Raw genomic sequence first — 27,152 nt, 5'->3', positions numbered from 1 at the left:
AAGTCAATAAACTGAGTAGGTAAATGGAAAATCCATAGAGATGAAAAAGAAAGACTATTAGTTGACATTATTGGGTGGATATACAAGAGCATACAAGTGGGGAATAATGTAAAAGTGCTAATTTGTGTGAGGATCTGGAACTTTGACCTATCTTAGTTGTGAAGAGGGGAAGAAAGTTTGGCACCCATTGGGGATGAAAAGAGCAAATGTTCATGTCTCCAGACAGACTGGAACCCTCTAGGAAACAACAGAATCATTACCTAAAGGAGAGATGGGTCTAGGTATAGTTGCAGTGTAAATACTCTGGTAAAGCAGCATCCTGAGTGCTCTGATAGCTCTAAATTTAGGATCTCAGAAAGGATAATGATAAAATGGACAATGTAGGAGGCATGTATCCAAAACAGTGAAACTGTCTACATCTCAGTCCTTTGTATGTGAATTCGAAGGATACTTTTATATGAAGGATATATTTATATGTAAAAGAAAGGAGAGGAAAGTCTGACAAGGGAAAGTGTGAAGTAGGAAGGAACAGCATGGCAAAAATGCAAGCACATTAATGGGAAAATATTTAGCTGATAGGATTGCCTTTAGAAAGATATTGAGCAGTTCACTTAAGTAATGGGAGCTATCAGGAAGTTATTTTTTACTGAGAGGGTAAAAGATGAGTAACATAATTGTCTTCAAGTGATGAAGGCAGTCTGATCAGTACTGGTATTCAAAGTAAATTGGGCAGAACCATAATAATGGAGCATAGCTAATGGAAACCCATAAAATGACTAAATGGTGTCACTGGATGGGATAAAGTCAAACTCTTTATATGGATAGGATACATGGAAATTAGCAGTCCTTATCCATTAACAGGGCCCCTTGTGTCCATGTATGTATTTTAATAAGCATCACACCCTTCATTGTTCATTTAAAACAACTGCATGACTGTTTAATTTAAAACACCTTATACTTCCTTACCCTCCCTTCTTGGGTCTATATCATATTGTCAAAGTCTGACAACTTTGAAGCGCTTAAGGTCAAAATTGAATGTTCGAAATGTCAAAACTTTGAATGTCAAAAAAAACACATTTAAAACCTAAAACAAAAAAAAATGCCCTATGAAGGGGGGCAAGCCCCCCTGCAACCTCCACCCCTGCTACTTAAATATACCAACTCCGAGATCACACTACAGTGTAATAAAGGGAAATCTTCCCTTCCTGCACTCTATGGCGATCTCCGCTATATGTTTCAGAGTTCTGACACTTCAAACATTCAAGTTCGACCTTTAGTGCTTCGAAGTTGTCAGACTTTGACATTATGGTATAGACCCTCCCTTCTTCACTTGCTTCCTTACCGCAATCTAATTGCTCTTCTTTGATTTTATCTCTAAATATACCATAAGTCTGTTTTTGCCTAACTTTCTATTGCAATTTCTATTGGTATTAGACTAACTTACATTTAATTTCTCTACAAACTGCATAGAATTTCTCTAAATATTAAATGATTGTCATAAACCTTGTAGTAATTCTTAATGAATGTTTTTATATTATGTGCAATTTGTTATAATTATTTACACTGCAGATGTTTTTGTTTATTGGAAAAATATTGTTCTTAAAATGTTTTGTAATCAGTTGGAGCTTTCTCCCTGGGCCTCCACTGAAAATAGGCTTCTGTAGGTGGACTTTCCCAGTAATCAAATGTCAGTAAACAAATAAAATAAATCATTTTATTAGGTAACAATATTCAGTGATACAAATTTTGAAGTATTACATAAAGACTGCTCTATGATTTCATATGTTTATAGGAGATTACTTAGCTAACGGCTCAAGAACTCTTACAAGCCTAGCCAGTTTTACCTTGATTTTACCCAATTTTCTATTCCTGGGGGAAAGATAACCAGGGTCAGCAAGTGGATTTTGACAATTTTTAAACATTGCCTCTATCCATAAAGGACATGGGCATCATCCCAAGAGTGAATCTTTGATTTCTTATCCATTGGTCCAGATTGCACCTGAAGGCTGTCAGGGAAGGGGTCTGCATCACGTGAATGGGAAGCCTATTCCAGAGGAGGGGCACTCTCTGAGACACACATCTGGCTCTCCAGCAGGATCTATTCATGTCAGAGATCAGGTTTAGGTCCTTGAAGTCGATAACCGTCATGCAGATAGTTTTGCGAATATACAACATTTCCAGCAGGGCTGGGTCACAGACTGCCTTGTAGGTGAGGCATAGATTAGTCTTTTAGAAGTAAATAATGCTTTAAGCTCCAGCCCAGTGAAGCAGACAAAAATAAAGCCTTGCTATGCTCAATTAAATGACAAACTTTTCATTATGATCATTGCAATGAGATGTTCCTTTTTTATTCCCAAGATCTTACCTGCCATGGAAAAAATGTTGTTTCTTTACAGAGTACGGAGTTGCAGTCAAGTAATTTATGGAGAGAATAGGCAATGGCATACACAGCTGAATATGTCCTGAACAAAGCCCTTATTTCAGGAGAGTCTAATACAGCTTCAGCAGTTACGGAGTTGCATTCTTCACAGATCTGGTTGCAGTTACCTGAAGAACTATCCCATTTTTGTGAAGCACTGAAGGATGCATTAAGCTTAGATAATTTTTGACCTACAGCCTTAGACACAAACTGCTTCAAACCTGGCATAGTTCCATATTGTGATGCAATTCCCAAAACTGTACCAATCCTCTGAATGTTTGGGATAACTGTGACCTTTCTGTCTATAGCCCACACATTACTTGCAATCCATACTTTGCCAATAACGTTGGATGTAATAACCTCCTTGGAAAACGCAGTTCCAAAAAGGTCATCAGCAAATATGACTACAACATTAACATTTTGTTTTATAATCACGATGATGATGTGTGTGATATCACTTTTGAATGTACTGCTGTCTTTGCTCAGAGTCGTGTCATGAGCAACACATATGCCATAAGCCGATGCCAGTGTGATGAGTTGTTGCTTCCCTCGTTGTCCATATTCATTGTTACTACCTATTATGATCACTCAGTTCCAATGAAATTTCGTTAAGAGCAAAATCATGGCCTCTGCTTGTTTTTGGTCACTCAGGAATGTTCGCAGAAATGATGGAAAAACCCGTTTGTTACTCAAAACTTCAGAGGCAGCACTGTAACTAACCTGAAGAAGAAAATACAGGTTTCATTAATCCAAATGTCCCTAAGGAGGAGGAGTTCAAAGTCCTGTGATACAAGGGCCAAAGCCTACGTATTTAAAATTCAAAACAATTATCAAAACTAGTGCTACAGCAACAGTAAAACTGCAGCGTCATCTCCAATGTTCTGCTAGAGAGAGCTCCTTTGGTGCAGAATGTCATGTATATGATGATTAGTTTCAAGAAAAATGCAAAAACACACAAATAATTTCAAAGTGAATCATTCACCTTTCATTCAACACAAGTAAAATCAAATGAAGAAAAGTAATGGGAAATGTTATTTATGAACAGAGACAAAGAGGGCTTCCATATCAGCCTTAGTGTTAGTTTGACCATCCTCACTGCAAGATAATGAGACATGATTGTGCTACAGTTGCCTACGTATGTGGTAAACACAGCCCCCTCACCTATACCACTAAAACTAAGTTGAGTTAAAATAGTACTAGAGCACCCTATGTACACTGAAAATAGCATTTAAAAAATCCAAGAATCCAAATAACTGAGGAATCAACATCAGCTATGCAGATCACAAAAAAGGCTTCTTTTCCATGAACTCCACTATTCATTTATTTACTGTTTGTTGACCGAGCTAGTCCTATTAGGACAGTATCTTCTTTTCATGGGAGAGCCAAGGCAGTGCTCATACTGACCAGGGGAAATTTGGCCAGGGCACTGGCTAACTTCTCCTGCTTTATCTTGTTTTAGATAAGTACTATGCGACTTTTTTAAACCCACCTGAACTGCTACCAACTTAAGTAGATGGGACCTCATTTTAATGTCTCATCCAAAGGACGGTACACTCAGGAGGGGTGCAATACCCCCTTAGATGGGACCTCATTTTAATGTCTCATTCAAAGGATGGTACACTCAGGGTGTGCAGCACCCCCTTATGCTACACTGTGGTGTCAGTACTGGACAATTAATCCAAGTAGCTGTTGTGAGAATCAAGACAATTCTCTTCTGACCTTCAAGAATCAAAGGTGAGTGCAATACCTGCTGAGTCACTGACACTAGTATATCCTCTTGTTAGCCACTTAAGAGGATGTACAAATTTTGGGGACCAATCCTCATACTATCAATGCACCCACTGTTAGAGTTTAGCTTTATTGCTTTGCTCATCTCCTGTGATGGGGGCAGGCTAAATTGTGATGTTAGAGAAAACTATTCAGAGTTCCTTGCACTGCAAGCAGATCAAAATTGTCAATACTTAAGGAACTAAACCAAGGCTGTTCACTGGAGGGTAATATATTGAAACCTGTTCACGGGCGGGGGAGGGGGGGTCTGATACTGAAACCAAAACGCAAATACTCTGGCCACATAATGTGAAGGCAGGATCTACTTGAGAAGAAATTGATTGATGGGAAAGATCAAAGGCATAAGAAGAGGGGGATGGCAGAAGCTAAAATGGATCGACAGCATTTCTGAAGTAAAGAAATGAATTTGGGTGAACTTAAAGAAGCAGCTTTTTTTTGACAGGCAGGAATGGTGTGCTAAAGTCCTCAAGGTCATTAATAGTCGGACTCTGCTAACTGAACAACAGCGAAAAGGCTTCATCCTCTGGTGCCTGAGTAGTTTCCTTCACACCAAGTAAATTAGATTTAAATCTTCACTGCGTCAGTACTCTAGAATCACCCTTATTTCTGGTCAGATAATGAAGAGGAATTTTAGAAGTGAATTTAATGTCTTGGCAAGCTTTTTAATAGCCTACAGATTAATCAGATATAAGCTCAGTGTTTTTCTTTACAGCAAAATTAATGGCCATCTTTAGAGATATCCTTTTCTGTTCTTTTTTACTTCATCATCTGTCAGTCTATTGCTTTCTCTCTCTCACTCTCTCCTTTCTCACTTTCTGTTGTTTCTAGAATATCGATTAGATATTATTCTCCAGATCTTATGATCTGTCCCCTTCTTTGGGTTTATTTGTCATTAGTAAAAGCATACATTTTGTGTGTGTGTGTGTGTGTGTGTGTGTGTGTGTGTGTGTGTGTGTGTGTGTGTGTGTGTGTGTGTGTGTGTGTGTGTGTGCTTTTTACACTTTAAGCTTTGAGGGTTAAACCTCATATACTAACATTTTATTGCATATATTTTTGAAATCAGCAGCAGTTTATTAGCAGTAACATTTTATAATACTTCTTTGTGTATATTTAAAAAATGAATTTGGTGGAATCTTGAATCATTTCAGTTCAATGGCAATGGATTTTTCTTGCTTATGGATAGCATTAATGCCTACTCCGAGTTCTGCAACATTTCTCAGAATATGTTAAGACTTACTGAGGTAGCCATAAATCTTAAATCCTCATAAACCATGTCCTCTTTCTTTCTTTTCTCTTCTCGATGACCCTTGCTCCACACATTTAGCATGAGACATATCACCCAGACCTTTGCAAGATACAAACTTAAGAAGGTGCTATCAGGAGTGGCTGGTAATACATCAACAAGTCTATTTATGAGATGCAGATAGCCCTTGGACACCTCTCCCTCCCCTCTCCAATCATTACCACATTTTCTTACTCTGTCAGTAGCACTAGTGAATCCATCTAATGAAATTAATTGGACCATTGCTTCAGACAATACCTTCCTGCACCCACATTTCTCCTTTTGTCCCAACTATCTTAATTGTCCAATTTTTAAAGTCTCCTATTTTCAACAGTAATCAACTCTCTCCCCTTAGGAAATTCACTTCCCTTTCAACTTTTGTCAGTCACAAATACTTTGCAATAAAACTGCCCCAACAAAAGCAGTACACCTACCTGAAAAATTAGTGATAAACTCTGCTCATTTATTAATACCTTAGATTTCTTATTTTTTTTCACATGACGGTTGCTGAATTAATATTTACTAGCTATAGCAGATGTCACTGTGTTTAAGGCAGATGGTTGCAAGTTATACCTATTGCATTTTCTATTCATGGTATTTATTTGGCTATAATGACTATAATATTGCCTAAACACCATGATCTCGTACATTTCACACACTCTGACTAGCACATTTTACCAAGGCAAACTATGCTACAAACACCTGTTATAGGTGAGCACCTGAAATTTGATTACCATGTCGATACAATATGTCCTCCTCCGATGTATACATCTCTAGTACTCAACAATTACTCTTAGTATTTAATACTCAAAAATTACTCTTAGTATTTAATACTTGAGCGATGTTATGCAAATTTGGCAAGTTGCCTGCAAACTAGCCTTATAGAGCTAACCAATGTACACAGGAAAATAAACTGGCCAGGACAACCTCATGCACTCACAACCTAACAAGTAATTGCAACTCACAGACTAAACCACTCATCAAAAAAATGCTGAAGTTCATTCATCCCTACTCGCCAAATAGGATCTACAGAGAAATCACTATTTACCATACTCAAGTCAAAAAACATAGCAAGTTACTCCATGTCCTCAAACTGTTCTCTAAAAAATGGAACAGTATACCTTACCAAGACAAATTAATAACTGAGCACCTTTTAAATCAAAATCCAAAAACAGAAAAAAAAAAACATCTGAGACAAAAATGGCTCTGTACCTGGATATCCCTGGCTAAACTGAACCAGCTCTTAAAATACACATCCTATACTGAGTGCTCCAGTTAAATTGCAATCTGTCTTTTTTGTACCATTGCAATAATATAATACTATTGCACTGAAGCAGGCAATCTCAAATCTTGTCATGTAATGACTACCCAGGGCCTGTCCTATCATCTCTGAGCTCATTTTCTGCATACCTGTTCTCTCTTACCTGAACACCCTAGCAGCACTCCCCTCAAGAACTAGCTAGCATTTTTCTTCTACCTTACTTATCTCTTCCTATTATCTCTCTAGCTTATCTTTACTCACTACTAATTAGGCTTTTGATATACCTCCCTTATTCTGTATAGCACCCTGAATTAGTACACCCCTCTTCCACTGATAATCCCTGTCAACCTTCTTTTCTCTCTCTCTAGCACCCATGTCTATATCCCATATCTAACGTCCCTATCAACCTTTGTTTCTCACTAATCAGATTAATCTTGGGCTCCTCTGCAGTTTATTCTAGTAAAATTAAGCTCACAGAGAACTATATATATATTTATTTTTTTTGTCTAGAGCTCTCAGCAACTTAAGAATAATATAGTAGTATTTTATTTCTTTAGCTTGTCTGCAACCCTGACACTATTGTTTTCACCAGCTGCTGTTCTCATTTTGCACCTCCTATATTTATCATGGAACTATACAGTGTTTGAAAAATTCTGTAGCTGTTGTATTGTACATTTTATGTTTTAATGTAATATCCATTACCTTGCCTTTTCTGTATGTATGCTTTTTTGTTTTATTTAATTTGTACTGTAACTCCTGTATTTGTTGCATTCTTACTACACTCTTTGTTTCATTTCATTTTTAATGTAACTTTTTTGTTTCTTTTACTTTGTCATAATTTGGAGCTTCTCTCTCTCTCTCTCTCTCTCTTTGGGCCTTCAGTGAAAACTGGCTCTGCTACCTAGTCAGAATTTCCCAAACTTCAGCAAACCCTGCTGCCTCCACGAAGCTTCTCCCAGAATCTAAGAAACTTTTTCATCCTGGCTTACCCCTTGTGATTACGGCCTGGTGGACACCCACACCTAAAGTAATATTCTTCACTCCCAACAAATTGCTGTAAACAACTTCAGCAAACCCTGCTGCCTCCACGAAGCTTCTCCCAGAATCTAAGAAAGTATGTGTAATTGCTGCCAGACCTTGCATTAATATAGTTGTAATTGCTGCCAGACCTTGCATTAATATAATCTGTATGCACTGCTAGGTGTTCTGTCTGCTCTCTGCCAGGAAAGCCAGCAGCCAAACTCCCCTTTTTTCATATCCCATTCTTCCCCCTCACTTAGTTCCCTGACTTGCTCCCTCCTCCCTTCAGTCTAACCCAGACCTTGGTTTGCCTTGGTGTACCAAAGTGCAATTCTGCATTTGTCCACTAGATGGCACCCTCCCCACACTAATACCTACTGCTACTCACTTACTCCAACTTTCTCTGTAAACTCTAACTTTTCTTTTTCTCTCTCTCTGTTACATTCTAACACATTATATTACGAATTTTCTTTTCTCCCTCACTATTATTACATTCCAGCCAATTCTAACCCACTAATTCTAAGTCCCCTCTACTTACCTTCTGCTAATTAACTCCTCACTGATAGGTTTCTGACCCTCTTCTGACTCCTTTAGTTCTTCCCGCTCCGTTCGCCTTGTGGGCTCTCTCCGCTCCCCTACCCTGCCCCTAAATCCCACCGACCCCCAGCAGCTCTAGCTTTATCCATACATTAACCACACCCCCTCAGACCATAATCCAATCACGCTCCACTACTCTAGAAACACCCATTACCCTTCCCACCTGCTCTACCACATTCACCTCTAATAGACACCACCCATCTTAGTCCATCTATTCTCTACTTCTCTAGAACACACACTCCTTCAACTACTAGCAGTGATTTTACCTACTTCCCATAGACATACCACCTAGCCACAAATAACGTTCTTTCACCACAACTTCCACTCCCATAACACATTCCCCCTGCAAACCTTTACAAAACTCACATTTCTCCTCTACCTACTCTCTAATAATCCTTATATTTTGTTTTACCACCTACAAATATAATTCACCAACTATTTAATAACTAAAGTTACCTTTTTTCCAACATGCCTCTACAACCCACATTCTTCCCCATCTCACTAACTCTACTCTTTACCTTAACCTACCTCTACCACCTTACACAGCCTACTTATTCCAACCACTCCCAATCCTACCATGTAACTAACCATTTTAGCTCCATACTACCTCACTCTAACATCCCAATTTCCCCCCATCTATGCCCCTTAAATAACCTTGTACTTTTTCCATTTAAACTTATAACCACTCAGAAATACCCTTTACATATAACAGTTTCTAAATCCTACAAAAGCACAATACAACCTAACCTATTCTCTAAACTGTCTTACTACTTCTCCAACCTAACCCTATCTCGCATTAGCAATCTATTATCAGGTGATATCCATCCTAACCCAGGCCCCCCTCCTCAACAATTAAGGACAAATCCATAATACTCACTGCCTTAAACTCTCAAAGTATTGTGAACAAAGTCCCAAACCTCCATGCCTGGCTAACACATCATAAACCAGACATCTTATCCATTTCAGAAACATGGTTAAAGCCCCATATAAAAGACTCAGAAATACTCCCACCAAACTATTCTATCATCAAAAGAGACTGGTCCCATAAAAAAGGTGGAGGAGTAGCTCTCCTCTACTCAACCTTCCTGCCAGTTACCCCCTACAACAAACCCACCCCTCAATTTAATAATGCAGAACTACTCATAACACTACTTCAAGTTAACAAACACAAACACATATGTATAGTTTCACTCTACATCCCCCCAGGAGATAATGTATCCACACTGGAAGATATCCTCTCCTGGCTTACCAACAACATTAGTAATGAGACTATAATCTTAGGTAACATGAATATTAACTGGATCTCCATTCAGTCTCCCACAAATCCACTTAACATCAACCTACATAGATTCTCACAACTAATCACCTCTATCACACACCCATGAAAACATCTCTCCACTGGCAGTATCCTGGACTGGATCTTAGTCTCTCATCCCCACTATTTCTCAGACAGTGGAACTCTTCCCGACCCCCTTGGTGACCATATACCCATCTTCACTCACCGACTCCCCTTAATCCAACATCATACCCATAACTATATTACAACACGTAATCATAAAAATTTTAATCCATCAACCTTTACTAACTCCCTAAAAACAATAAACTGGAATTGTCTAAAAACACTACCCTTAGATAACGCTGCCACTCACTTCAACACCCCATTCCTAAAACTACTAGACTTCCATGCTCCTCTAAGAACAAACAGAATAAAAACTAAAACTGCCCCATGGCTCACCAAAAACACACTAGCTACCATGCAGAAAAGAGACAAAGTCTGGGCAAAATACCAGAAAAATAAGACCCCCCTCATCCATGATGAATATAAAACTCTTAGAAACAGGGTAAAAAAACTTATAATCTCTGATCGTCAAAATTACTTCTCCATACTTCAAAACAACAAAACAAATCCTCAAAAATTCTGGAAAAGCATCTCCACTCTATTTCATCCCAGTAAAACAGTCACCCCAACCCCTGACCCTAATGCCTCAGATATAGACTTAGCTATTCAATTCAATTCTTTCTTCATTGAATCTATTTCCAAATTAACCTTCCTTCTCCAACAACACACACTCCAACTCACCTCCATCCTACCCCTACTACACTCAACCCAGCACTATATCCAATGCCACACTCATATCTACTAACTCTTTACCATCCACCTCCTCTCCTACTCTCACTCCCTTCTCATCTTCTCCACCCCCTCTATTATCCACCTCCTCTCCTACTCTCTCTTCCCCTTCTCTTCAACCCCTAACACCCCCTCTGCACACTCCCCCCATTTTTACTAAAACCTATACCCACATCCACCATACAAAACTCCTTCAGAAACTAAAACCATGCACCAATGCTCCTGATGACATTCCTTCTTACTTTCTCAGCTCAGCAGCTGAAGCAATTGCCTAACCCATTAGCATACTAATCAACTGCTCAGTTCAAGAAGACATAGTTCCCCAAATCTGGAAAAAGGCCTTCATCATACCTTTACATAAAGGTGGCAATAACAACAATGTTTCCAACTTCCGCCCCATCACTATCTTATCTCCCATCTCTAAACTCCTGGAAAAGTGCATCCAACTTCAACTCCTACCATATCTCATAGATAATAACGTACTTTCTCCTACACAACATGGATTCATACCAAATCACAGCACTATGACAGCACTCCTCTCCTTCCTTGAAACTGTAAATAAAGCCAGGGACTCTGGCCTTATTCTCTCCACCCTTCTACTTGACCTCTCTAAGGCCTTTGATACTATATCACATAGTCTGCTTCTAACCAAACTCTCCAAACTTAACCTATCTTCCTCTACTTTGAACTGGTTCTCTAGCTACTTATCTAATAGATGTCAAGCAGTAAAATGGAAAAAGGCAACCTCCTCATTTCTTAACACCCCAACTGGTGTCCCCCAAGGATCCATATTAGGTCCCCTCCTCTTCAATATATTTATAAATGATTTCCACAAAGCTATCCCTCTCTCCAATATCATCCAATATGCAGATGATTCAACCATTATCTGTGCTGCCTCAACTATCCCTACTCTCATAAAGCTAACTCAAGATGCCTTTTCGACCATTGAACAATGGATGAGAACAAATCACCTAGTACTCAACACCTCTAAAACCAAATTAATGATATTCACCCCTTCTAAACTCAACTCTCTCAATACAAACACATTCTCTATTACTAGTGGGAATAACATTATACTGGAACTAGTGACAGAGACCAAATTACTTGGAGTCCAAATTGATAACCAACTAAAATTCAACTCCCATCTACAAATAAATATAAAAAAAAAATCAAAAACTAGGGATGCTCTATCGACAAAAGCACTACCTTACAACTGCCACTAAAATCACTCTCTCTACTTCCTTTCTTATTCCCTCCCTTCTCTATGGAGCTCTACTTCTAACTAATCTACAAATCTCCCTGAAAACACAACTTTCCTCCTGCTACAACAAAATCGCCAAGTTTGCTACCAACCAAAAGTCTTCCTCCCACCACTGCTCCTCTCTCAAACAACTAAAATGGCTAGAACTACCCAATAATCTCACCTACACACAACTATCCATTGCACATAAACTAATTTTCAAACCCTCCCTCCCTCTCTTCTGTGTTCAAAATGCACATACCTGATAGAATTTTAAGGTCCAACAACCAAAACCTATTAGAAGTGTACAAACCAACCCGTCCCCCAGGCAAACATCTCCTCTCACATGGCTTAGCCCGTCTCTGGAACTCTATACCGCCATATATCCATACTATCTCTAACTATTTCATGTTCAAAACTCTTTTCATGCACATCTACTTTCCCAGTGGGAATGCTCTTGCTCCCACCTTACCTAACTACACTGAACATCCCCATTTCCTCCTACTCCTGCTTACACCCTTGATTTCTCTCTCTCATTATCCATACCTCTCACATTCCTGTTATTGCTATAGAATGTGTAAGAATACTCTACACTCTACCTCTCACATTCCTATTATTACCATAGAATGTGTAAGAATACTCTACACTCTACCTCTCACATTCCTATTATTACCATAGAATGTGTAAGAATACTCTACACTCTACCTCTCACATTCCTATTATTACCATAGAATGTGTAAGAATACTCTACCTCTCACATGGAGAACTCTCTTTATGAAATAACTTTAGTAGAATTTTAAATTTAGAATTTTGATTTTATGTATAATCCTTTTTAGTTTAACACTGTTAAATTAATTGTAATTGTTGTGCATTGTATTTGAATTTGTCTATTTTAAAGTTTTATAATGTTTAAGTATGTATAATACCTACTGTAATCTATATTGTTCTGGAGCTTTTCTCCCTGGGACTCCATTGAAAACGGGTTCATTTTGGCCCAATGGACTATCCTAGTAAACCAACTGCAAATAAAATAAATAAATAAATAAACAAAAATAATGAAATTGTCCACTCGCTGTATGTACTTATTGGCAGTGGTGACTGGTGAATTCAAATTAAAGGGAGGCTGCAGGACACAGCTGAATGGGTGGGGCCAATGGGAAGGGGTGTGGCCAACTAGAAAGGTGTGGGGCTATGCTCAAAGCCACAACAACTGGAACTTTAATTAAATACGCTGCCTGCCGTGGGTGCCAAACTGTGATTGCGAGAGTCCAGTCAAGACAAAAATGAAGTGTAGAAGAAAATAAATATTTCAATGCATTGGCTACATGACAGCTTACTTAATATCTAGATGGAAACACAAAGGTTGTGAGGCATGAAAAAATAAATTACTTTTTAAATACATTACTGGATTGCCAGTCAAAATAAAGCATAATAAAAAAAACAAGCATCACTCAACTCAAGCCACTTCTCCTTGCACTGCAGTTCTAATTATAATTTATATGCAGCTTTATAAAATTACCAAGTAACATGCTGAAAGTAACAATCTCTGTGATACATCCACTTGTAAAAATGTTTCTTATCCAAAAAAACCTGCTGCCTGACAACACCTATCTACTTGTTTCATGGGGAAGAAATGACCAAAGTAAAAAATGAACAGCAAACAAGAAACAAGCTCAAGATAAATTGCTTAAAGGATTACTGCACAGGTTATGGACCACACATGATAGATTGGCAGTTTCGTTTATGGGTAAAGCCTGCAAAAATGACTGCAAGTCTCCAACAAATGTAATGAGTTTCTGAAAATGCTGTAATCCTGTCCTTTATTACAAATACTGTCATAGGCATTTCAATACCTAAGGTTTATACGTTATCTAGTTATCTAAATATTCTCTGCATGGCAACAACAAAAAGGCTTATAATGTTGGTAATTCTTTAACAGTATGCTTATTAAAGCTTACGTGCATCTTACAATCTCCAACAAGCTTACCTGATGGTCATTAAATCATTGCTACTTAAACATAGAGCAACAGGGCACTGCGACAGCATGCATTTTCTGAATAATAAGAAGCATAAATCAACAGTATAAAAATATGACAGAAAACCAGAATATTCTGCAAAATCCAGGACAGATGAAAAGCCACTGTCGTACTTGTGTCTATATTGGATGGGGAAATACTCTGTGCACTTACACTGCATAACTGCTCCTTGCTTTGCTTGGACACATCCAGAGTCACTACATGGGGGAGTGGGGTGCAACAAGTATGTCACAATTTGAAATGTCTCTGGCTGATGGTGGTGGCTCTGACACTCATACTTCTCAACCTCAGAGCAAGAAATATGGACAACGCCATAAATAGAAGTGGGATAAAGGCCAAAAATAAGGACAATTTTTAAATATTGCTCTTATAAACTTAGAAAGATAATAGACTAGTAGTAGGTTTTGCATTAGTATGAATTTTCTGAAGGGTATGAAATCTGAAACTCAAATGTCTGCCATTATTTTCTAACTTCAATCTTTAATGACTTGCCACTAATTTGCCAGAAAACCACAATTTTATGAAAAACAGACCAAAAATGTGATGCAAAAATATAAAATTGCTACACAATACAGTTGGGAACCTGTCAAAGATGGGACACCTTTTTAATATTAGTACTGTTAACTTGAGCAGCTGACAAAATTAGAGAATCTACATGCATTTCTGAAATAAAAGTAATCTATAACTCTGATCATTACAGTTATTTATAATTGTAAACCCTCCACGTTTTCTTCCAAAATTGTCATTTTGCGGAGATATTATTAGGGGGAGAGCAACATTTTGAGCCACAATTGGGGACAGTTGAGAGGTTTGAATATTCCTAATTCTATAAAGTGATTTATTTGCATGTACATCTCAACCTCTTAATGCAGGAAATCTGGACAAGGCCAAATATATTGGGGGGAACATACAAACAGTACTAAAAATTGCTCTTGTATAAACTTAAGACAGTTGATAGAATAACAGGTCTTGCTTTGGCATGCATTTTTATGATGTCTAAAACTCAATGACTGTCATTATTTAGTGACTTAATTCCTAAATGATTTGCCAGAAAACCACAAATTTTATGAGGAACAAACCAAAAATAAAAAGCAAAAATCTCTTCATTCTGCAAAGATCTGGACAGTTGAGAGGTATAGTTCAGCCAGGGCTGTCTTTGAGTTTGCTGCCCTTCCCCCCTCATAAAATCATTGTCAAATGGAGCCTGCCTCCTGCAGCCATTCCAATGTCCCATTCCTTGGTTATTTCACCCCATTTACTATAAACACTGTAATGTGCATACTACTTTACTTCTGCAATGATTTGGATTTCATTTGAAAGTTTTATTTTGCATTTTACAGCACAAACACTAATAGATATCTGCTAAACAAAGCAATGCAGCCTCACAATGAAAATAGACTTAGCATTAAAACTTCTCTGCCCTTGAAAATCACATTCATTGAAACAGCATTGAAACCCACATTCAAAGAAAATATATTTTGCCAGTGGCAATAATGACAAAACTGCCCATTTCAGAACATTTCCATCATAAAAGTCTACTCAAACTTCTACAGTCCACCAGTATCAGTAAATATGCACGATATCTGAAGAAGTAAAATCCATCTAAATAATTCCACATTAAAGAGATCTGTAACTAATGAAGAGGTTGCTGCTAGCAAACAACTTTATATTTCATGGTTTCATCTAGAAATAAAGTGCCTGTTGCCCTTGAGGAATAAATTGCTAGTAATATTTCAATAGGGAATGGATGGCAAACTGATAACAGGTTCATAGTTACTAGGTATGTTCACCAAAAAGGATTGCAGCATCCACCCCCTTTACAAACCCCTGGGATCTCTTCTGTGTCGCTGCTTGACAGAGGTACAGTAAACAAGCCTTAAAAGGGCTACCTTCTGTGACCTGCTATACACAGGCACAGTCAACTAATCTAAAAGGGTGATGAAAGCCAAACATACTCTGGCTAAGCTTATAAATGCCCTAGGGAAGATAGCCTAGTATCAACCTATGAGCCTCTGAACCTACAACACAGTGCAGTATCAGCAATACATCGACCTCCTGTGGGAGTAGAACCCACAGCCTTCTGCATCAAATGCAAGTATACTACGTGTTGTGCTATTAATAATACAAGCCGACTCAGCATAAGCAGCACTAAACTTTTGTTCCTCTGCAGCTCTCAGCTCCTTGTAAAATCGACTCAACACTCAGCTGTATTTCTGAACTTTGCAGCACAAGAAATCTGGAAAAAGATTAAATTTATTGGGGGGGGGGACAAAAGTCCCAAAACCAGGGACACATTTTAAACATTGATTGTATAATGTTGGAAAGTTTCTAGAATAAAATGCTGTGTTACCACCATAAATTTCACTGCCAAATCATGAACCCAGGACCCTGTGCAAAACTGTAAGAGCAACATACCACCATGCCAAATCATCTACTTTGTGAAAGAGAGGAAGACTGAAACTTAAATGGCTACCATTTAGTGAATTCAGTTCTCACCATAGCTGTCAACCTCTTAGCACAAAACACCAGAATAAAGCCAATAATGGGGGAACACAGCCCCCAAACATATTCAGTGAATTCAGTTCTCACCATAGCTCTCAACCTCTTAGCAAAAAACGTGTGGACAAAGCCAGTAATGGGAGAATACAGCCCCCAAACATATTCAATTAATTCAGCTCCATAGCTCTCAACCTTAGTACAAAAAACTTGGACAAAGCCAATAATGGGGGAATACAGTCCCCAAAACAGGGACGAATTTCAAATATCCATCTTATAAACTTAGAAAATTGCTAGAATAAAAGGTTTTGTGTTACCATGTACTTTCAGAAGAATAAGAAGTCTGAAATTCAAATGCCTGTCATTTTTATTTATTTAACATTTGTTAACCAGGAAAGTCTAACTTGGAACAAAAGCCAATTTTCAGCAGCGGCCCAGGGAGAAACACTCTAGACACATGTCTCTGTAAGATGGGAGGACACCAGAGCAAACCCAAACAAACACAGTGAGGACTTGCAGACTCCACACAGAAGGCACCCCAGCCAAGAATCAAACCAGAGAATCTGTAGCTATCAGGCAAAAATACTGCCACTGCACCACTGCACTACTAACTGTGCAAGGAAAAAAAATACAGAAACCACAGATTTTATGAGGAACAGAACAGAACAAATATGAGGCAAAAATCTGCAAAAGTTTTACAAATGGGGGTGGGTAGGGAATTCAGGCTCTTGCCACCTGCACTCAAGGTACAGGGTTCAAGCCCACCACCATGTATCCTGAGTTTTCTCTAGCCACCAGTATATAGCACCTGTGGCATTTTACACACACACACACACAGTACCTGACTTTAGTTGAGTGTTTATCCTCAGTCCCATTCAAGTTCTTCTGCAGTATCAGTTCCCTGGGTCCATGTCCTTGTCCCATCAGTGTTTCCCAAATCCCGTACAAGCTTGCAGATGATGCTGCCAACACAACAGTCTAGAGTTATGTGAGTTCTGGGACTCGTAATTTGTTTTTTGTTTTTGTTTTTTTCTTCTTTCTACAGCTGGGGGGGGCTGCAGTCCTGCAGTCCTATAGCACAAGCCGTCCCTGCTTATTGGAGATTTGTTTCTTCCAAGGCCTGTGCTAAAAGTAAACATTTGCTCAGGCAGTGCAACCTGGTAAATGAAATAAAATGGAAAGGAATGTCCCTTGCTGCAGTTTGATCCCAAAAGTACATACAGTGTGCAATGTGTAGGGTTAACAGTGTCTATACAACAGAAAGACAACCTCAATGGCTCAGATATCCAGTCATTGAGCTTTAACCCCAGTATCCTAATATTGTTCCATTCTTCACATAATGATTATTATCCCATATCCTTTTTCTTCTCCATCCTACTTTGGATCAACCCAACAAGAATACCATGCCATCCTTTGCCATACAATACCATGTCATACCATACCATAACATACCGTACCATACCACACCACACCAAACCATTCCATTCCATATCATACCATGCCGCACCATACCACACCACACCATCCAGTGCCATGCCATACCATTCCACACCACCCCATGCCATACCATATTATACAATGGCTGGCCATTAACATTCCAAAATGAGCACACTAATTGGTCAGCCTAACCAGTGTGTCTGTTGTACATTGAGCATTTACCAATTGAAAAAAGTCTGATTGCTTGGACTTTCTTCCATTAATATATGCTATTAAAATGTTCCTTTTCTTTCATTTTTTATTTAAAAAAATAAACTTACAAAAACCGAAGACTTAAAATGAACACGGTAACTGAGACAGAGACAAACACAAGGATAACCAGATATGTTATATAAAATTAGAAAAATGTACCTGATTATTGTTATATTTTCTCTCTCCATCTCTCCCATTTATTTGAAAACTCCAAATTTCATTGTTTTAATTAAAAAAAAAGCTTCATAGATCTTCCTTTCTCCATTTCTTCCTTTACATAGCACTGATGTACTGCAAAAGTGTGGGAACACACGTCCCATATGCATGCGCAGTATATCAAGAAAGCCCCAGGATATCAGGGGAAATGTGAAAGAGCACCATCGCACCATTACATACGGACATTATTTAAGAAAAGTAAGTAACGTTTTTCTTAAATAATGTCATTATATAATAGCAATAACCCATGGCTGGGTGTGGGTAATGCTGGATTTACCCACACCCAGCTGGGGGTTATTGCTATAATATGCCACACCACACCACACCACACCATACAATGCCATACCATACCATGCTATGATGTACCATAAATACCATTCCATACCTCACCACACCATACCATACCATATCATGCTATCCCTATATAATACCACATCATACCATATCACACCACACCACACCAATATCATGGTATCATATCATATCATTCCATGTCATTCCATTCTATACCATACCACACCAAACCATACCATACAATACCAGTACCACACCACACCAAACCAAAACATACCACACTATATCATACCATACCCTAACCTACCCTAACATACCATATAGTACTATTACATACCGTACCATACCATACCATACCATACCATACCATACCATACCATACCATACCACACCATACCCTACCCTACCATACCATACATTACCATACCGTACCATATAGTACCATACCATACCATACCATACCATACCATAGCCTCCTATTTCCAGCAAAGGACCACCTCCACCCAGTGTCTTTTATCCAAGACTTTAAGAGGAGTGGAACTGTGAGTTATAATCTTTTTAAAAAATGGAATGAGAATTAAGTTATTTTAAGAATTTCAATTCTACTTAAATATTTGAGTTGCACTTGTGGCCTGTGCGGTAATATTAATTTGTAGTTTTTTGCTCTGTTCCATTTGTATTTTAATTAGCAGTCATGGAAATATTGTTATTCAGCCCTTCTATTTCCACAAGTGGAATTACTTGTAAAAGCTAGCCGTTTGGATTTCAAACCCTGCTGGGCCACAGTCTTATAGTTTAATTCACAGTTGTGGCAGAATTGTGTACTCCTCTCAGATTTGGAGCCTTAGTCCTTTATTATTTCATTTTTTCCATAAACAGTGTTAATTGTAAATTTCAACATAGTCTGGTGCCTTAAACAGTGGCTCAGCAGTTAGCATTGTCATGTCACAACAAAATATTCTCCAGTTGGATCCTTGGCTGGTGTGCCTTCTGTATGGAGTCTGCATGTCCTATATGTGTTTGTGTCGGTTACCTTCAGGTGCTCCTTTCCTCCCACATTCCAAAGATATGCAGTAGGTGGCTTGGACACTCTGAGTTGGCATAGGTGTGAGTGTGTATGGTGTGGAAGAACTACCAGGGAAAGGCTAGCTACCTGGCAGTGCAAAACTTGGCTCTATATGATTGTCAGTGTTGAACTGACACCCTGATCCCGTGTTTAAAAATGGGAAAAGTGGTGATGGATGGATGGATGGATGGATGATGGATGGATGGATGGATGGATGGATGGATGGATGGATGGATGATGGATGGATGGATGGATGGATGGATGGATGGATGGATGATGGATGGATGGATGGATGGATGGATGATGGATGGATGGATGGATGGATGGTACCTTAAACTGCAGTAAAAGTCAATAGTGAGAAAATGATTACTGCTCCAGTTTGTGCTTCATTGCTTTTATACTCCACTTACCTTTAACCTGCTTAAAGTTGCAGTCCAGTGTCTTTTTGTTCCCCTATTTGTTGTGTCTGCCCCATCCCCTACTGAGATGTTAAGCTAAAGTTTCTGAAATTCTAACTTGTCTGGGGTCATTGATCTGTTCCTCAAAAAAGTTGCATTCCAGTGCCTTTCTATTCTCCTGTTCTTTGTGACTGCGCCATCCTCATGAACGCACTAAGCTAAAGTTTCTGAAAGAGCTCCAGTATTGCCTTTATTTAATTGGATGCCTCTCTAGCTAGCCTGTTTGTTCCAACTCTTCCAACCTTTGCTGTTGTTGTTTTATAATAAAGCTTTGCCTCTGGTCTCCAACTTTATGAACTCTTTCCCCTTTTTCATTGCTATTGGCTGTTGTATAAGCTATTTGCATACTCTTCCCATCCACTGTTTCCCATAGATCCAGGGTACTGAGTGCCCACCCACCAAACCAGTCTTGCTCTTGAGTAAAGCTCCTTTACTATAAATTGTCTCCTGCTCATTTGCCAGAAGGTCAGCACAGCTTCAAATCTTAGCATGCATTCCAGAAATGTTTTACTTGTATACGGTGCCATGCAAGCAAAGTTATGTAGCTTTGATTGCTGAGTCACATTTGAGTTACTTCGAGTGATTGCTAATGTTCCCGATTTTATGTCTGCATTTTCACTGATTTTTTTTACCATACCATACCATACCATACAGTAGCATCTTGTATCATACTGTACAATACCATGTCATACTGCACCACATATCATACAATAACAAACCATACCATACCATAACCTTACCATGCAGTACCATACTACACCATACCATGCAGTAAAATCTCATATCATATTGTAAAATACCATGACATACTGCACCACACTTCATACAATAACATACCATACCACACCATACCATACCATAATATACCAAATCACATCATCTATATTATATCATACCATACCATACCATAGTATACAGTAGCATTTGCTGTCATACTGTACGATACCTTGTCATACTGCACCACACATCATACCATACCATATCATACCACATCATAACATACAGTACCATACTACACCATACCATACCATGCAGTGACATCTCATATCACACTGTACAATACCATGACAAAGTGCACCACACTTCATACAATAACATACCATACGATACCACACTACACCACACCATATCATATCATGCCATGCATACCATACATAGTATACCACACAATACTTTACCATACCATATCATACAGCAGGATGCAACACCATGCCATACAGTACTAAACCATACCTACCATACAGTACCATAACATAACATACCATACCACTCCATGCCACATCATACCACACAATACCATACCATATCACACCATACCATACTTTACCATACCATACCATACAGCACAATACCATACCATGCCATACAGTACCACACTGTACCATACCATGCAGTAACATAAAGTACCATACCATACCATAACATAATATAACATAGCATACTATACCATACAATACCACACCATACTACATCATACCATACCATACCATAAAGTGCCATCACATATCATACTGTACTATTGTATACCATGTCATACTGCACCACACATCATACAATAACATACCATACAAATATGATACAACACCTATACTGTACCATATCATGGAAATTATTGAGAAATACTGAATGAGTGCATCACATCAATATATATACAATGGAATGTACGAGAAAGTACCTGATGTGGAGGAGATGTGATGGGTGTGGTTAAGAATAAATATGGAAATTGGATATGTAAAAGGAAAAAAATGAATACTTTTAAATGCTAATAATATATTTATCTTCTCTATTACTCTCTTATGTAGGAACTAGTCAAGATACTGATCCTGTCATAATACTGGAGCAGATGGGGGGTGGGGCCAATTCCCACTTTCTTCCATGAGTGCAGGCTCACACACATATGCACACAGATCTACTTCATAACATCGACTTACCATTACATCGACTTTCATAAGAGCGAGACCACAGTGTTGAATGTTTAAAATCATAATCTCCCAGAAACTCATATTTTCTCACTGGGAAAGTAACCACTTGGCCACCAACAATAAAATTGCAAGTGTAAGCAAATTAAACCCACCCCCCAACTAAATATATCAATTCTGAGATTGCACTACAGTGGAGAAAAAGGGAAAGTTCAACATGGGGGCCAAGTGGTTATTTCCTTGAGAGAAAATATGATGTTCAAGAAGTTTGTGATTTTAAATATTTGACACTATGGTCTCGCTGTTATGAAAGTCGATGAAATGGTAAGTTGACATTATGAAGGGGATCCACACACCAACACACAGACGCACCCACTTTCACACACACACACACACACACACACACACACACACACACACACACACACACACACACACGCACACACACACACTCACACACACACTTGTGCATATATATCAAGAACTGCTGCATGTCTTAATGGAATTAAACACCCTATGTGGATATTCTCTATCACCTTCCTTTGTGGGATGTCAAGCTTGTCAGTTTTGAAAGCCTAAGTTCTTTACTAAACTCATCCTTTTCAGTAACACAAGTGATGAGGGACAGAGTATGACAACTCTTTGTCTTATTCCCCTAAAGCACGTTAAATTCCTCTTTTCCGCTTCTACATCATCACCACCTTAATCTCTTTATCTCTCTTGTCCTCACTTCACTGTATCCCTCTTTTCAGGCCTGCACAGTGCATTGCATTTTCACCTATAAATTTAATATTATGTATTGACCAATTTATTTAATATTATGTACTGACCATTTGATTTAATGTTATGTGCTGACCATTTTATTTAAAGTTATGTACTGACCATTTTATTTAATGTTATGTGCTGACCATTTTATTTAATATTATGTACTGACCATTTTATTTAATGTTATATACTTACCATTTTATAAATATAATGTTATGTACTGACCATTTTACTTAATGTTATGTACTGACCATTTTCTAATAATTCAAAAGAAGCAGGATCCAAAACGAAGTTCCACAGCAAACTTTATTGATTTTGAGCGCTTTTGTCGGCCTTAAGCCTCAGACTTCATTAGACCATTTTATTTAATATTATGTACTGACCATTTTATTTAATGTTATGCACTGACTATTTTATTTAATGTTATGTACTGACCATTTTATAAATGTAATGTTATGTGCTGACCATTTTATTTAATATTATGTACTGACCATTTTATTTAATGTTATGTACTGACTATTTTATTTAAAGTTATGTACTGACCATTTTATAAATGTAATGTTATGTGCTGACCATTTTATTTAATATTATGTACTGACCATTTTATTTAATGTTATGTGCTGACCATTTTATTTAATGTTATGTACTGACCATTTTATTTAATATTATGTACTGACCATTTTATTTAATGTTATGTACTGACTATTTTATTTAATGTTATGTACTGACCATTTTATCGAGGAACATCACATTGAGGGACTGCACACCACATTTCTGTCACAGGTTGTCTTAGTTGTTGACCTGACCTACTTATTATTATGTTTTCACTGAGTGCCATTTTGGACAAAGAGGGACAGTTTCTCTAGAAAGAGATCTGTGATCATTATGTAGTGAAAAACTGTTCATCTTTCTCCAAAAAATGTCATTTTGAAGTTGGTATTTGTAAGCAGCTGATGGTGCATCGGCCTTCCATTCCCCGCATGGGGGTACAGGAGTTTTGCCCATGCAAAAACGGATTGTTCAGTATGTTCACTAACTGATGAGGATCCACAGTGAGTTAAGACATGGGTATCTTTACTGATTGCCTCATTGGCAACTTCATCTTATCAACAAGCAAAAGTCGGTATGAAGGTGCTCAGTGACTTCCCGTTGAAATAATGACCTGAATTCTAAAGCATTCATGCATCACCCCGTCTGGCCCCTTATTTTCTTATGCCTTCAGCTTCTAACAACTCACTGTTGCATTTTTTTCTTCTCTTACCATTCATATCAGCAATATAAGTACCGAGTAAGTCCTGTGATATCATCTCTTATGAACTGTAGGAAATAAGTTGCAAGGATATCATCACTTTTCAGGTATTGAACATAAGATATTTATGGCATTCAGTCAATTCCTTTAGGAACCTCTAATTTGGGAATTTGTACAGAGGATACATGCTAATCACTCCTAGTGACCTTCATTGTATAGTCCTGAGTTTCATTCCCTATTTCCATTTGCATGCAGTCTGACTCTGAACAAGTCAGATTGTACTTCTGTATCAGCCCTGATAAGGTTCATATGTGATTACTATGCTAACGGCACAAGAGCCTTTACAAGCCTAGCCAATAATACCCAGGATATGACAATATCATATCTGAATTCCCCAGATATGAGGTGGAGTAGTATTAGGGTTGTGGGTCTTTGGATGTTGGAGCCGAGTCATTTTACAGACTGCCTCTGTCTGTAAGGGACATGGGCAGTACCCCAGGAGTAAATTTGTGGTTCCCCATACATTTATCCAAATTCTTTTTGAAAAGAGTGAGGGACAGGCTTTGTTGTACGAATACGAGAATTTTATTCCATAGATGAGGTAGCCATTGGGATAGGAATCTGTTTCTCCAGCAAGTTCAGGTCAATGGAATGCATAACCCACATATATTTTTTTCTTGCAAATATGTCACATTTTCATCAGGGCTGGATCAGACAATGCCTCATAGGTCAGGCATAAGTCACTTCTCAATAAACAATATGAGGCATAGTAAAGTGAATGGACCTTCTGTTGATCTGCAAAGGACTTGCATCTTACACTTTGTATTTTTTTAGTGAGAAACCTCTGGGGCCACTCCAGTTGGTGTATATGCAGAAGGGAGCATCGCACTCAGTTATTGGCCTGATGAGGGATGAGTACAGTGGCACCATGACTTCCTTTGATCTTGATTCCATGCCTTTACTTATAAGTTGAGATACACAGAAGGATTTCTTCACTACTGTAGCTACCTGGTGGTCAAAGTTTAGGTTACTATCTATCTGTGTTCCTTATTCCTTCATTGGGTTTACTTTTTGGGGGTGTGCTATCATTATTATAATTTGAAGGGCTATCTGATTACCAAAGGGTATGATTATGCATTTTTTAGCAATTCAATGTTAGATAACCACCATAACAAGTTTTAGTGTTACATGCAGATTTTAATATTTTTGAACACAGACTGGAGGACATGAGATTCAAACCTGAAATCACAATGTTACCCACCTAAGTTATACAGCTTGACTGAAAATGCATTGTCTTATATCTAGTGACTAATTCAGTAACAAATAATAAATAAAACAAATGCAGTGACATACTACAGCTGTGGTCTTGACATACCTTATTACGTGATACTGTGCTTTCAACAGAAACTGCTGTTAGATCAGAAAACATTAACTGTAATGGTGAAGGAAGGTTCATTGAATTGCTCTTGGTACATCTATAAATGCAATACTATACTAGGCAGTGATATTAGTAAAATGAATATTACCTGTGGCATAAGGAAGTTACTCAGTATGCTGGCTGTGATAACAGCAGTATCACTTACAATCGGGCCAACAACAGCTATCACTTTGGGCTTGTATGCACTGTAGTTACTGAGCACTTTTACAGAGGATTGTGAATGACCAGCAATAAAGTCAAAGGTCTCCATGATTCCAGCAGGTTCAAAGCAGTCATCAAAGGCCTCATATCCTAATGTAATATTTGGCAGTATGGTGCTGGAGTTATTAATCTCTTCTATAGCATATCTCATTCCTTGTAGATGTATATAGCCACTAAAGTAAAAAGGGGACCTAAAAATGATTGCAAGAAGACAGATTCTGTTAATAAGGGCTGTTATGGAAATTATTTCATTTAAGCTTCTTAGATAAGAAGCAAAATCATATTGCACACTCTAGATGTGTCTTTTGTGATATATTTGAACTTGTGCAAGATTTCATGTGGCCAAGTAACTAGATCAGGATAACAACATATGCAAGCAGTTATTTTGAAAGTCACACTCAATGCAATAGAATATAAACTGCTTGCAACTTGTTTCCTTATTCGCCTGTATGGGGATAAATATCTTAAATGAAATTTATGGGATTTATGGGATTGCATAACTAAGTCATTGTTTATAATAATTCTTCTGTTCTTCATGTTACTTTCAAACTTTAAAAGCCTCCAGAAAAGCCTTCGGAAATGGATGAAAAAATCACAGTGAATTGCATTTTCATGTACCCATATGAACGAATTTCATTAGTATAGCACTTAAGATAAGCAGACAGATATGGAAGTAGATAGATAGATAGATAGATAGATAGATAGATAGATAGATAGATAGCTGGTCAATGCTGTTTTAAAAGAAACTGACACAACAGGATCTGACCTGTATTGTAAAAAATACATATTTTTGAGGACCACAGTGTCTTACATCTCTACATGTAATGGGTTTGACCTCTGTATCTCCTAATTAATTTAACCAACTACAAGGTTGTTTCTCTGTGGAGAATGGAATGGGAAAGTCTAGGGCTAGAATTTGGCTATATTGTATAGCTCATAACTGTCCACTGCAATTGAAATGGGTGTTGAAAAATTTAAACATGATTCAATGGTGTCATGACAATAACATTTTTATCATGTTGATTTTTGACCTTTCCCTAGTTATTCCACTTATACATCAACCTGATTTCAACCTCTTGCTACAGATAACATATCTGTACTTGACAAACTCTGTGCTCTTTCATGCCAGTAAATGTTGAATGACAAAGTAGAAATTGCTCCAAAAAAGTGAAATTCCAAATGTAGGCAATTACTTGTAAAGGACTGCATAGGCTAGCAACAATATATAAAATGATGACTAGAAAATACCAAAGAAAATGTATTCAAGATCCTCTTAAAAAACTAGTTGCACATATTAAATGCATTTTACTAATTTTTAGAAAATACAATGGCAATACAATAGAATCTAATGCTAGACATAAATTATATTGAGCTATTAATTAAAACATGAAAAAACAACTCAGCTATGGAGAATAAATTGTCTTTCGGCTTTTCCCAGTTAGGGTTTGCCACAGCAGAATTCCAGTTCGCTTATGATTGGCAGTGAATTTTTACAGTGTTGAGTTGCCAGCCCGACGCCCAACCTTCAGAGAAGGCACGCACACACACGCTCACCTATCTGCATGTCTTTAAATTCACTCAACCGCAGGG

The 27,152-nt window shown here is 38.0% G+C and overlaps 1 protein-coding gene across 1 annotated transcript in view; it reads right to left on the bottom strand.

The window, feature by feature from the left end:
- Positions 1 to 27,152, bottom strand: part of LOC122795020 (taste receptor type 1 member 1-like) — a 92,579-nt gene that overhangs the window by 60,508 nt on the left and 4,919 nt on the right. Inside the window, 2 exon segments of the mRNA XM_044063603.1 lie at positions 2,366 to 3,139; positions 25,450 to 25,735. Coding sequence (XP_043919538.1) covers positions 2,366 to 3,139; positions 25,450 to 25,735 — 1,060 coding nt within the window.

This window comes from Protopterus annectens, chromosome 2.part1, assembly GCF_019279795.1.
Source record: "Protopterus annectens isolate FY-2018-M chromosome 2.part1, PAN1.0, whole genome shotgun sequence".
Lineage (NCBI taxonomy): Eukaryota > Metazoa > Chordata > Ceratodontiformes > Protopteridae > Protopterus > Protopterus annectens.
Note: the sequence above shows the minus strand (reverse complement) of the source record. Positions and strands in the feature narration are given on the sequence as shown.